Raw genomic sequence first — 13,913 nt, forward strand, 5'->3', positions numbered from 1 at the left:
TTCCGCGCGGGGTGGGCGGGGCTTCGCGAGGACCCCATGCCGAAGAAGTTGCCTGAGGAGCGGAAGCCATCAATCAATCAGCGGCGACGCAAGGAGGGGAAGTTTCCGGTAGGTGTTTTTCCTTCGTTCTCGATTACCTTGGCAACAGCTGAGGCAGGAGACAGGTGGTCTGCACCGTCCTGGAGGGCGATCTGAGTGGCTGGACTGGGATCGTTCGGGCTTTGGACCGGAGTGAACTACCGAGAGGAGGCGGCGCCCCGTTCCTTCTTCCGAGGGGATGGTAGATTTGGGGGTTTTCTTCTAGGCTTCTCACGCCTTTTTCTCTGGTAGGAACGTCTTCTGTTTTGTTTTTCTAAGCAGGGTTTAGATGCTGTCCTTTTTATGAGCTTTTCCCACAATCCCGCTTTAACACTTCCCTTTGCTCTTCATCGCCTCCTTCCCCGAGCGCCCCAGTCTCTGTTACACTTCCCAGTACATGTTTCTTCGCGATCTGATTACCTCCTACCTTCTCTTTCTCCTCGATCTGGTTACCGCCTACCATTTCCTCCTCCGGGAGGCCTCTTCTGACTCCCAGGCTGTATCAGGGCCCTCGAATTTCTCCTGGGTCATAGAAAAGCAGTTATTCTCTTGTCACAGGCTATGCGCTTTGGGGCTGAGACCAGAATTCACCTGTTTCTAGCTTCAACATAGGGGAGACCAGTGCTAAAACCACAGATTTGGGAGTCAGGAGCCCTCCAGAGTCAGACTTTGCAAATTCTCAACTGTGTGACCCTGATTCTACCTCTTAGAGTTTGATTCCTCATCTGTATAGTTGTTTTAGAGAGTTCTTGCGAGGAGGCTGTGGCGGGGGTGGTCTTTGTAAAGTGTCCGATACCTTACAGAAGGTATCTTCTGTATTGAATTAAAGAGAAATGACTGAGTTAAAGAGAAATGAATCTGTTATGCTGAAAAGTAAATAATTAACCTTAGTTCTCTCTGGCAGCAAGGAAACGCTATGTGGTTAGAAAAACACTTTGCTATTTGAATTTGGAGCGGCCTCTTTTTTTTTTTTTTTTTTTTTTGAGACGGAGTTTTCGCTCTTGTTACCCAGGCTGGAGTGCAATGGCGCGATCTCGGCTCACCACAACCTCCGCCTCCTGGGCTCAGGCAATTCTCCTGCCTCAGCCTCCTAAGTAGCTGGGATTACAGGCACGCGCCACCACGCCCAGCTAGTTTTTTGTATTTTTAGTAGAGACGGGGTTTCACCATGTTGACCAGGATGGTCTCGATCTCTTGACCTCGTGATCCACCCGCCTCGGCCTCCCAAAGTGCTGGGATTACAGGCTTGAGCCACCGCGCCCGGCCTGGAACGGCCTCTTTTATGGGCATTACCTGACTTGTCTTTATGTAATATGTTGTTTGGTGTGAAAGAGACCTTGGCAATCAGCTAATCCACTGCTCTCATATTACAGATGAAACCAAGGACCAAAGAGGGAAAGTGACCTCAAAGTCAGAATAATTTGTTAGACCTAGACAAGAATCCAAGCCTGCGACTGCAGAGACCAGAGATCTTTCAGCTATACTCTTGGGAAGCACAGCTTAAGGTACTTTGATTTTACAACCATCTTTCCCTTTTTACTTTATTTTTTGTTTTGTTTTGTTTATTATTGAGACACAGTCTCTGTCACTGAGGCTGGAGTATAGTAGTGTGAACATGGCTCACTGCAGCCTCAACCACCAGGGCTCAAGTGATTCTCTTGCCTCAGCGTTCCCTGTAGCTCAGACCACAGGCATCTACCACCATGCTCAGTTTATTGATTTTTTTTTTTAAAGATGGGGTTTCACCATGTTGGTCAGGCTGGTCTTGAACTCCCAACCTCAGGTGATCCGCCCACCTTGGCCTCCAAAGTGCTTGGATTACAGGCGTGAACCACCATGCCTGGCCTTTTTTTTTTTTTTTTTTTTTTTTTTTTTTGGTAGAGACAGGGTCTCACCACATTGCTCAGGGTGGTCTCAAATTCCTGGACTCAAGTGATCTTCCCACCTTGACCTCTCAAAGTGCTGGCCAAAACCAAAATTATAGGCATGAGCCACTGTGCCTGGCCTTCCATCTTTGCCTTTATAAATACTCACCTCCTGACTCCCGAAGTCACAGCCCTCCTTGTACTCTATTGTAATTACTTTTTTTTCTCTTGTCTGTCTCCTTGCTAAAATGTCACCTTCTAAGGGGCAGAGGCTGTGTCGTAATTGTTCTGTGTTCCCAACATCCAGCATAGGGCCAAGCTTGTAGTTGATGTTAGCTAATGACAGCAACAAATGTCTCTTACACACACATTATACACCACGCATGATAACATACAATTATAATGAAGTCTTCACAATGACCACATAAGGTGGCTTCCATTATCCTCATTTTACAGATATAGAAACAGAGACTTAGGAAGGTTAAGTACCTTTCTGAAGATCACAGTGGGTAAGTAGCAGAGCCAGGATGTGAACAAAGCCAGTACTAAGCCCTGTCCCATAGCTATGACCCTATGCTGCCTCAAGGAAGTCAACCTGGACCAAACTAATGGGTGGCAAAGTCTTTGGGGATTCAAGACTCAGAAACTAATTCATTTAAATTCTTCCCTTGCAGATCTTTGCAAATTATCCTGTAGAGGGAAAATGCCTAAAGTCAAAAGAAGCCGGAAAGCACCCCCAGATGGCTGGGAGTTGATTGAGCCAACACTAGATGAATTAGATCAAAAGATGAGAGAAGGTGAGTTGGGGAGTTCCTGTCTGGGTGGGCTGGGTCCAAGGGTCACAGGCTTAGTTGCCTCCAGGGGACAGGCATAAATGCAAATATAAAAAGAGGCTGGTCTACTAACACTGACATGTTGTGTTTGCTTTTGAACTCATGGAAATACTGTAAGTGCCTGAAAATAAGATGATATTAATGAAAAGGTCCTCAAAAAGGTTTTTGTGGGGTTTTTTTGCCAACTTGAATATAAAAGGTTAGGAAGTATAGATCAAATACTCTACCTATAGTTATTTCCCATTTTGTTTATATGTATATTTAAAATCATATGCAGTATATTTACTTGGAAGTGCTATTCCTTTTCAGTTTCATCGATTAGTCTTTGCTTCATCTGTTTTCTGTCACTTCCCTGTAAATGGCATGTGAACCCTCACTTTGTGAATCTGTGTCCTGTGCTGTCTTTGGAAATTTTGTCTGAAGCCACAAGCGTCTGTTGGTATTACATGATCACAGTGTGACCACTTACCAAGTTACCTTTTTTTTTAAAAAAAAATGAGACAGGAATCTTGCTCTGTCGTCTAGGCTGGAGTGCACTGTCGTGGTCTCGGCTCACTGCAACCTCTGCTTCCCAGGTCAAGCGATTCTTCTCCCTCCCAAGTAGCTGGGATTACAGGCATGCACCACCACACCCAGCTAATTTTTGTGTTTTTAGTAGCGATGGGGTTTCATCATGTTGGCCAGGCTTGTCACAACTCCTGACCTCAGGTGATCCACCCTTCTTGGACTTGAAATGCTTGCTCACAACTAACCTAATCATTGTTATTCTGAGGCCATACCTCCAGCAGTAATTACTAAATTAAATCAATGTTAAATTACTTTTTCTTTTTTTCTTTTTTTGTTTTTTTTTGTTGTTGTTGTTGTTGTTGTTTTTTGAGACGGAGTTTCGCTCTTGTTACCCAGGCTGGAGTGCAATGGCGCGATCTTGGCTCACTGCAACCTCCGCCTCCTGGGTTCAGGCAATTCTCCTGCCTCAGCCTCCTGAGTAGCTGGGATTACAGGCACGTGCCACCATGCCCAACTAATTTTTTTATTTTTAGTAGAGATGGGGTTTCACTGTGTTGACCAGGATGGTCTCGCTCTCTTGACCTCATGATCCACCCGCCTCGCCCTCCTAAAGTACTGGGATTATAGGCGTGAGCCACCGCATCCGGCTTTTTTTTTTTGTTTTTTAAGACAGAGTCTTACTCTGTCGCCCAGGCTGGAGTGCAATGGCGTGGTCTTGGCTCACTGCAACCTTCACCTTCTGGGTTCAAGTGATTCTCCTGCCTCAGCCTCCCAAATAGCTGGAATTACAGGCATGTGCTACCATGCCAGGCTAATTTTTGTATTTTTAGTAGACGTGGAGTTTTTCAATATTGGCCAGGCTGGTCTCGAACTCCTGGAGTCAAGTGATCCACCCACCTTGGCCTCCCAAAGTGCTCGTATTACAGGCGTAAGCCACTATGCCTGACTGAAGTTACTTTTTTTTTTTTGAGATGGAATTTCACTCTTGTTTCGAGGCTTGGAGTACAATGACGTGGTCTTGTCTCACTGCAACCTCCACCTCCCTCGTTCAAGCAGTTCTCCTGCCTTAGCCTCTCTAGTAGCTGGGAGGACAGGCACGTGCCACCATGCCCAGCAAATTTTTGTATTTAGTAGAGATGAGGTTTCTCCGTGTTAGCCAGGATGGTCTTGATCTCCTGACCTTGTCATTCGCCCACCTCCGCCCCCCAAAGTGCTGGGATTACTGGCATGAGCCACTGCACCTGGCCAACTTTGCCGTTTTTTAAAAGAACTGGGCCGGGCTTGGTGGCTCTCACCTGTAATCCCAGCACTTTGGGAGGCCAAGGCGGGTGGATCACTTAAGGTCAGTAGTTCAAGAGCAGTCTGACCAACATGGTGAAACCCTGTCTCTACTGAAATTACAAAATTAGCCGGGCATGGTGTCGCATGACCGTAATCCCAGCAACTCAGAAGGGGAAGGCTGAGTCAGGAGAATTGCTTGAACCCAGGAGGTAGAGGTTGTGGTGAGCCGAGATAATTGCCATTGCGCTCCAGCCTGGGCAATAAGAGCGAAACTTCATCTCAAACAAAAAAAAATCATGGTACCAGGTAACTTCTATTAAATACCCAGAACTTGCTTTACTATTTAGATTTGGATCACCTATTGCAATAATCATAGTCTTGGGCTGAGAGATTTCTTCCGCAAGTAGCTCTTTATCAAAATCAAGGAAATGGGAGAGTGCTGGAATAGAAGAGATTTTATGAGCCCTTGAAAGTAAATTAACTTTTTCTTCTAAAGGGTGACTTTTGAGGAGAGGAGGAACCTAGCTTTGTGTTTAGATACTCTTTACCTCTAGAAAGAGGTATTCTTTGTTCTGTTTTTGTCTTTGTTTTCATTCTGAGACAAGGTCTCATTTTGTTATCCAGGTTGGAGTGCAGTGATTCAATCACAGCTCAGTGAAGCCTCCACATCCCAGGCTCAAGTGATCCTCCCACCTCAGCCTCCTGAGCAGCTGGGACTACAGGCGTGCACTACCAGTCTTGGCTTATTTTTTGTGGAGAAGGGGTGTGTTAGTCCGTTTTCATGCATCTGATAGACATACCCGAGACTAGGCAGTTTACAAAAGAAAGAGATTTAATGGACTTACAGTTCCACATGGCTGGAGAGGCTTCACAATCATGATTGAGGGCAAGGAGGAGCAAGGCACATCTTACATGTGCACCTGCTGAGTCTTTACTACCTGCTTTTCTGCTTGGATCACAGCATTCTGCTTGTTGAGCTGAATTGTAAATCCTGGTAATAGAATGACATAAAAGCTGGAAACATGGAGGTAGTCTTCTTGACCATTCCTCATTCTTCTGTTTTTCCCTACAAAGTGAGAGGGGGTCATAGACAAAGATGAACTTGTGACTGCTTAGAGAGAATTGCTTGCGGAGAGTATGAGCGCCACCTGATAAGCGCGTGTTGAAACAGTTAACTGTCTCCTTCGGCCACTTCGCTGAGGACCTGCAGACTGGTCTAGTTTATTTGGCTTTTCCTCAGCCCTAAAGGACTTTGGCTGGGAGATGAAAAGAGGTGCCTTAAAGATGATTAGCATGCCCATCTGTGGGCCTATAATTATCTTGAGAAACTATTATGCTGTAAAAATAGATCTGAAAGCATAGGGACCAAGGTTGTTTTTTGTTTTGTTTTGTTTTGTTTTGTTTTGTTTTGAGATAGGATCTCACTCTGTTATCTAGGCTGGAGTGCAGTGGCACAGTCTCAGCTCACTGCAACCTCCGCTTCCCGGGTTCAAGCACTTCTCCTGCCTCAGCCTCCTGAGTAACTGGGATTATAGGCGTGTGCCACCACACCAAGATAATTTTTGTATTTTTAGTAGAGACAGGGTTTCACCATGTTGGCCAGGCTGGCCTTAAACTCCTGACCTCAAGTGATCTGCCCGCCTCGGCCTCCCAAAGTGCAAGGATTAGAGGCATGAGCCACTGCGCCTGGCCAGGACCAGTCTTTTAACAGAGAACAGCAGTTATCATTGATTTTTTTTTTTTAGACAATCTCGCTCTGTCGCTTAGGCTGGAGTGCAGTGGCACAATATCGGTTTACTGTAACCTCCTAACTCTTGGGTTCAACCAGTTCTGCCTCAGTCTCCCAAGTAGCTGGGACTACAGACGTGCGCCACCACACCCGGCTAACTTTTTTTGTTTTTTTAAATTTTTGTGTCTTTCATAGAGACAGGACAGGATTCCACCATATTGGCTAGGCTGGTCTTGAACTCCTGACCTTGTGATCCACTTGCCTCAGCCTCCCAAAGTGCTGGGAATATAGGCATGAGCCACTGCGCCTGGCCCACTGAATGATTTTTTTGTTGTTGTTGTTATTCTTCTTTTTCTTTGGCTTTGGCATCCTGGTAAGTAGATTTTTTTTTTTTTTATTCTGTTTTCTAATTCTGTAATTTAAAAGACGTTTTTTTAAATGTCACACTGGTAACGTGCCACTGGAGTTACAAGGTTCAAGACTGGCACACCTCACACATGGATGTAAACACCCAATCATCACACTCATGAATTACAAAAGGATCCAAAAATATCATTTAAAACGATTGTTTAAATTACTTAGCTTATAACAGCTTTGTTGAGATACTAATCATATACTGTAAAAGTTATCCTGTTAAATTATCCAATTAAGGGGTTTTTAGTGTATTCACAAAGTTATAGGACCACTGCCATAGTCAGTTTTATGTTTCACGGTTCATCTGTGTTATAGATGAGTACTTACTTCATTCCCCCGACGTTTGTTTGTTTGAGACAGAGTCTTGATTTGTTGCCCGGGCTGGAGTGCAGTGGTGCGATCTCGGCTCACTGCAACCTCCACCTCTGGGCTCAAATGATTCTCCCACCTCAGCCTCCCAAGTAGGTGAGATTACAGGCATGTACCACCAATGCCTTGCTAATTCTTTTGTATTTTTAGTAGAGACAGGGTTTTACCATGTTGACCAGGCTGCTCTTGAACTACTGACCTGAAGTGATCCGCCCACCTCAGCCTCCCAAAGTGCTGGGATTACAGGTGTGAGCCACCATGCCTGGCCCTTCATTCCTTTTTATGGCTGAACAATATTCTGTTATAAGGATAGACCACATTTTTGTTCATCTGTTCATCAATTCCTGAACATTTGGGTTCTTTCTACTTTTTAGCTTCTAGGAAACTTCATGTACCAATTTGTGCACATGTTTTTAGTTCTCTTTGGTATGTAGCTAGGAGTGGAATTGCTGCTGGATAATGTTGTAATTATGTTTAACTTCTTTTTTGAGACAGAGCCTCTCTCTGTCACCTAGGCTAGAGTGCAGTGTCATGATCTCGATCTCAGCTCACTGCCACCTCCACCTCCTGGGTTCAGGCAATTCTCCTGCCTCAGTCTCTCAAGTCTCTAGGATTACTTACAGACCCCACCACCACATCTGGCTAATTTTTGTATTTTTAGTAGAGATGGAGTTTCACCATGTTGACCAGGCTGGTCTCGAACTTCTGACCTCAAATGATCTGCCCACCTCAGCCTCTCAAAGTGTTGAGATTACAGGCATGAGCCACCCCTGTTTAACTTATTTTTTTTTTTTTTTTTGAGACAGAGCTTCTCTCTGTTGCCCAGGCTAGAGTTCAGTGGCCTGATATTGGCTCACTGCAACCTTTGCCTCCTGGGTTCAAACAATTCTCTTGCCTCAGCCTCCCAAGTAGCCAGGATTATAGGCATGAGCCACCACACCCAGCCTGTTTAACTTTGTGAGGAGCTACTTAACTGTTTTCTGCAGAGGCTCCGCCATTTTACATTCTCACCAGGAATGTATGAGGGTTCCAGTTTCTCCACATCCTTGCCAACCCTTGCTACTGTACCATAATTTTTATTGTAGCCATCCTAGTGAGTGTGAAATGGTATTTATTCATTAGCACTAGTTATTTACAAAAGGAAAATCCTGTGCAGACCAACCTGTTCCCCTAACACATACTTTATTTCTCCCCAGCTGAAACAGAACCTCATGAGGGAAAGAGGAAAGTGGAATCTCTGTGGCCCATCTTTAGGATCCACCACCAGAAAACCCGCTATATTTTTGACCTCTTTTACAAGCGGAAAGCCATCAGCAGAGGTAATTAGTTCTGTCTTGGCCTTTCAAATTTGAGTCCCTTTGGAGTTACTGAAGTAACCACAATCCGTATTCTCACAACCTGTGCAAGTCATGATTTTTCTTACTACTAAAAATTTGGGGGAGTCTATGTTGGCTGGATTTTTTTGGTTTTGGATTGTTTTTTTTTTTTTTAAGACAGAGTCTCACTCTGTTGCCCAGGCTGAAAAGCAGACACCATCTTGGCTCACTGCAACCTCTGCCTCCCGGGTTCAAGCGATTCTCCTGTCTCAGCCTCCCAAGTAGCTGGGATTACAGGTACATGCGAACACACCCAGCTAATTTTTTTTTTTTTTCCTTTTTTGAGGAGTCTCTTTCTGTCACCAGGCTGAAGTGCAGTGGCACGATCTCGGCTCACTGCAACTTCTGCCTCCTGGGTTCAAGTGATTCTCCTGCCTCAGTCTCCCAAGTAGCTGGGATTACAGGCATGCGCCACCACACCCAGCTAGTTTTTGTATTTTTAGTAAAAATGGGGTTTCACCATGTTGGCCAGGATGATCTCGATCTCTTGACCTTGTGATCCGCCTGCCTCGGCCTCCCAAAGTGTTGGGATGACAGGTGTGAGCCACTGCACCTGGCCTTGTATTTTTAGTAGAGACAGCCTTTTGCCATGTTGGTCAGGCTGGCCTGGAACTCCTGACCTCAGGTGATCCGCCTACCACAGCCTCTCAAAGTGCTGGGATTACAGGAGTGAGCCACTGCACCTGGTGAATGCTCTTTTTGATCCTGGGGTGGGAAGGTCTGTTAGACCGTGGTCTGAAGCTCTTTCCCCATCTTTTTTGACAGAACTCTATGAATATTGTATTAAAGAAGGCTATGCAGACAAAAACCTGATCGCAAAATGGAAAAAGCAAGGATATGAGAACTTGTGCTGCCTGCGGTGCATTCAAACACGGGACACCAACTTTGGAACAAACTGCATCTGCCGCGTACCCAAAAGCAAGCTGGAAGTGGTAATGTCTGATGCTCACACTTGATGTTATTTTCAGCTCAAAATTCTGCCCTAGTCAACTCCAAGGGATCTTACGTTATTTGGTTGGACTGGAATGTCATTTTGTTCCTGGATATTCTGCTGGCTGTCCCTCCCAGGAGTGGGTCCCTCTATTCAGAAATGTGTGAGAGGCAGCGTTTGGCCGGGACTGTGTTTGTTAAGTCTGGGGCCAATCTCAACTCCACTTTTGGGCAAATTACTGAACCCCTTTCCTCAAAATGGTGGCAAGGAGCCCTACTCCTGAAGTGGTGGCAGGGTGACATCAGGGAGGGGTGGCCACTCAGTGGGAGTTCCTGTCCCTTTGCCTCAGTGCTCACAGTGATACTTTCCTGTTACCATCACTGTCTTTTTTTTTTTTTTTAACCCCGAGATGGAATCTTGCTCTGTCACCCAGGCTGGAACGCAGTGGCGTGATCTCGGCTCACTACAACTTCCGCCTCTCGTGTTCAAGCAATTCTCCTGCCTCAGCCTCCCTAGCAACTGGGATTACAGGTGTGCGTCACCACACCTAGCTAATTTTTATATTTTTAGTAGAGACGGGGTTTTACCATGTTGGTTGGGCTGGTCTCCAACTCCTGACCTCATGATCCACCCACCTCAGCCTCCCAAAGTGCTGGGATTACAGGCATCAGCTACTGGGGGGCTCTGGGCAGAAGGGTGTGACTCAAGTGCGTAGCCTCCTGCCCATTCCCTCACCAGTGTCCCAGCCCAGAGGCCACCCAGAAGTCCCCAAGCAGTAGCAGAGCCACCTCTGCTCATGCAGGGCCTGCCACACTCACTCAGCCAAATAACGAGACTCATTCACACCAATTGCTTTTTCTTGACTAGCACATGTGTATTGGATTTGCATAATGTATTACAAATACACATACAGCTGTAGCCTCAGTGTCAACAGCAGCTGTCCGCCTTCATGAGGGAGCCAAATTTCCCGTCCAGAGCTGTCAGGAAGGGTTTCTGAGGCGTGTCCCTATACAGCCTGTTGGCAGGTCCTCCACGGGAGGGTTGGCGTGAGCATGCAGGGGCGAGCGTGGCGCCCAGGCATCATCTCACTGTCCTCCTCCGTTGCAGGGCCGCATCATTGAGTGCACACACTGCGGCTGCCGTGGCTGCTCTGGCTGAGGCTGGCGCTCTCCACCCTGGACTCTGGACTTCGCGGGTTCCTGCCTGTGGCGCCATCCGCTTCCTGGGGGCAGCGAGCAGTGCCCCAGGCCCAAGTTGGAGCACAGTCTCTACAGGGAAGATGTTGCTGTCCATCAGCTGTGATTTGTAAAAATAAAACCTTTAAACCTCTTGGGCCTCAAGTCTGTTCTTTCAGAGCATTGGCCTGGGGGCAGCACCAGGCCACAGGGAGCAGATGCCCCAGCTCCGTGCTGGCCCCCTTGTGGTGTGTGAGGTGACATGTGAAGGTGGCTGGAACTGCCATGGACCTGCCGGCCAGGAGTGCAGGCACCTTGGGCCAAGCGTGTGTTCTCACACCAACACCTGTGACATACTACAGCTGTTCTACAGGGCCTGGCTCATCCCCTAGGTGGGAGGTGACACCAGCTCACTTGTCTTGGAGCTCCCACAGAGCACTGAGGGCCAAGCATGTTGTTCCAGCTGTGCCCCCATCACCTGCCCCCAAGGCCTCTATCCACATCAGCCTCCCTGCTGGTGTCCTGGTCCTCCCGGGGCTTGGTCCGAAACTTCTGCCAAGGGTGCGGGGTTTCCTCTGCGGGCATCACTTTCAGCCACTGCTTGTAATAGGCTCGGAAGCCGTCAATCTTCTCCAGGTAGGTGTTCTTCCCTTTGTACTGGAATTAGAAAAGTGAGGCTAGAATCACTGCCTGTTACCTACACCTAATCCCAAACCTCAGCAGCTGGCTCAGGCCTGAAGGAAGCTGGTCGCTGCCATGTTCCCTTCCAGGTGGCTGCAGGGAACAGAGCAGAAAAGCTGCGAACATGCACTATGGAAGTGGCTTACTGCAGAGAAACAGGTCCCAGCTGGGTACCCCAGGGCAGGCCCAGACTCCCATCTGTCTGACAGCATTCTCCCAAATATGCACCACTGTGCTCCTCCATCCGTGCTTGCCAACCCACGCCCCCAGGTCCCACCAGCTCTGCCTCTACAGCCTGCTGAGCCCCAGCCCCTCCTGTCATCTCTGTACTGCCGAGATGGGCTCCATAGAGAGGTGGGGAAAAAGAAATGCACCAGGCAGAAACTGAGCTGGAATATACCAAAACAGCCAAAAATGACTATCTGACATACAGCTACTACCACACAGTGATAAAACGTGTGACTCAGAAGACTGGACAATTCTAAACCTGAAGGGGCCGAATACAGCCTGAAAGCACAGAAAGCAAAACTGGACAGAATCACGAATATAAACAAGTCCACCATCATCAGGGAATATGAGCACAGATGCTCCCGAGAGCAGGGTTCTGCTCCTATAAACCCATCATAAACCAAAAATCAATCTACTGGCTGGGCATGGTGGCTCATGCCTGTAATCCCGGTGCTTTGGGAAGCCAAGGCAGGTGGATCACATGAGATCAGGAGTTGCAGACCAGTTTGGGCAATACAGTGAATCCCTATCTAAAAGATCAGCTGGGCCAGGTGCAGTGGCTCACACCTGTAATACCAGCACTTTGGGAGGCAGAGGCAGGCAGATCACCTGATGTCAAGAGTTCAAGACCAGCCTCATCAACATGGAGAAACTACCATCTCTGCTAAAAATACAAAAAATTAGCCAGAAGTGGTAGTGCATAGCTGTAATCCAAACTACTTGGAAGGCTGAGGCAGGAGAATCACTTGAACCCGGGAGGCAGAGGTTGCAATGAGCCGAGATGGCACCATTGCACTCCAGCCTGGGCAACAAGAGTGAAACTCCATCTCAAAAAAAAAAAAAAGATTAGCTGGATATGGTGGTGCATGCCTTTAGTCTCAAGTCCTCAGGTGGCTAAGGTGGGAGGATTGCTTAAGCCTGGGAGGTCAAGGCTACAGTGAGCCATCATGGTGCCACTGTACTCTGCCCTGGTCAACAAAGTGATCCTGACTTAAAAAAAAAAAAACAAGGGACGGCCAGGCACAGTGGCTCACACCTGTAATCCCAGCATTATGGGAGGCCGAGGTGGGCGGATCACAAGATCAAGACCAGACTGGCCAATAGGGTGAAACCCCATCTCTACTAAAAAAAAAAAAAAAAATCAGCCAGGGGTGGTGGCAGGCACCTATAATTCCAGCTACTTGGGAGGCTGAGGCAGAAGAATTGCTTAAAGCCAGAAGGCAAATGTTGCAGTGAGCCAAGATCATGCCACTGCACTCCAGCCAGCGCGAAGAGTCAAACTCCATCTAAAAAAAAAAAAAAGAAACGTGGTGGCTTACACCTATAGTCCTGGCATTTTCAGAGGCCGAGGAGGGTGGATCACGAGGTCAAGAGTTCAAGACTAACCTGGCCAAAATGGTTAAGACCCGTCTCTACTAAAAAAAATACAAAAATCAGCCAGGCATGGTGGTAGGGGCTTGTAATCCCAGCTATTCAGGAGGCTGTGGCAGGAGAATTGCTTGAACTCAGGTGGCAGAGATTGCAGTTAGCCAAGATCATACCACTGCACTCCAGCCTGGGGGACAGAGTTCGACTCCATCTCAAAAAAAAAAAGGAAAATGCATCTATTGCTGGCAACACAGCAGAGGGTCCATTTTTTTCTGAGACGGAGTCTTACTGTGTTGCCAGGCTGGAGTGCAGTGACACAATCTCAGCTCACCGCAATCTCCGCCTCCCGAATTCAAGTGATTGTCCTGAGTAGCTGAGACTACAGGCACACACTACCACACCCAGCTAATTTTTGCATTTTTAGATTTTTAGTAGAGATAGGTTTCACCATTTTGGCCAGGATGGTCTCTATCTCTTGATCTTGTGATCAGCCCGCCTCGGCAGGCTTTCTAATTATGCAAAAGTGATACGCATTCAGTAGAAACTGTAACCCCACTGTTAGCTGATCCTTACAGGGTTACATCCTGATAAAACCATTGCAACGTTGAAAAATCCTAAGTCAAACCATCTTTAAGTCAGGGACATCTGTCTGTGACTTGAATACAGTATACTTTAGGCCTTGTGACTGCTGAGTTGAAACTAAGACGACCCCTAGTGAGCCCTACACCAGAGTGAAGAGACAATCCTCTAAGATACGCACAACATGTAATCAACAAAAACCAGTACCCAGAACATATAAAACACCCTGGAATCAGTGAGAAAAGACTCGCAACCAACAGTTCAAAGCAAAGACGCACAGTTCAAAGCCGCCCAGCTATGCCTTCAGCTGCCAGGCACGATCTCCACTGCTGCCCCACCCATTTGTAGGAAGCCCTCAAAATGGCATTCAGGTGTGACACTTGCATGGTGTTCCTGACCCCACACCCTCTGGCTGTGTGCGTCCCTGCATATTTACTTGTCACCACCCATCTGGGTTGTTCTCCAAGCCTCAGTGGCTCTGGATGCTCCAGAGGTGCTC

General features: G+C 47.2%; 2 protein-coding genes and 1 non-coding gene across 7 annotated transcripts in view; 1 reads left to right on the plus strand and 2 right to left on the minus strand.

Moving 5' to 3' along the window:
* On the plus strand, positions 1-10,712 carry BUD31 (BUD31 homolog). 2 transcript variants are annotated; one of them, XM_039460372.2, is made up of 6 exons: positions 1-108; positions 1,452-1,583; positions 2,618-2,740; positions 8,273-8,395; positions 9,218-9,384; positions 10,491-10,712. In XM_039460372.2, the coding sequence occupies exons 3-6, from the start codon at positions 2,647-2,649 to the stop codon at positions 10,539-10,541; spliced, it is 435 nt and encodes a 144-aa protein (XP_039316306.1). In that variant the 5' UTR covers positions 1-108; positions 1,452-1,583; positions 2,618-2,646; the 3' UTR covers positions 10,542-10,712. The 2 variants fall into 2 exon arrangements, with proteins under 2 accessions (XP_039316306.1, XP_039316307.1); XM_039460373.2 differs by having other exon boundaries at positions 101-326.
* On the minus strand, positions 6,733-6,836 carry LOC120360447 (small nucleolar RNA U13). Its single transcript, XR_005576944.1, has one exon. It is a non-coding gene; the product is annotated as a small nucleolar RNA U13 (small nucleolar RNA).
* PTCD1 (pentatricopeptide repeat domain 1) overlaps positions 10,233-13,913 on the minus strand; it is a 20,551-nt gene continuing 16,870 nt past the window's right edge. For all 4 annotated transcript variants that reach the window (XM_039460370.2, XM_074390436.1, XM_039460371.2 and 1 more), the window contains exon 8: positions 10,233-11,215. In XM_039460370.2, the coding sequence (XP_039316304.2) occupies positions 11,033-11,215 (183 nt within the window). In that variant the 3' untranslated portion in view covers positions 10,233-11,032. The remainder of the gene's footprint in view (positions 11,216-13,913) is intronic.

Source organism: Saimiri boliviensis, chromosome 20, assembly GCF_048565385.1.
Source record: "Saimiri boliviensis isolate mSaiBol1 chromosome 20, mSaiBol1.pri, whole genome shotgun sequence".
NCBI lineage: Eukaryota > Metazoa > Chordata > Mammalia > Primates > Cebidae > Saimiri > Saimiri boliviensis.

Bases quoted from the DNA above. Each gene is read 5' to 3' on its own strand.
- BUD31 (XM_039460372.2), top strand. From the start codon at position 2,647: ATGCCTAAAGTCAAAAGAAGCCGGAAAGCACCCCCAGATGGCTGGGAG. The intron at 8,396-9,217 runs GTAATTAGTTCT...CTTTTTTGACAG, and splicing joins GCGGAAAGCCATCAGCAGAG to AACTCTATGAATATTGTATT. The intron at 9,385-10,490 runs GTAATGTCTGAT...CCTCCGTTGCAG, and splicing joins CCAAAAGCAAGCTGGAAGTG to GGCCGCATCATTGAGTGCAC.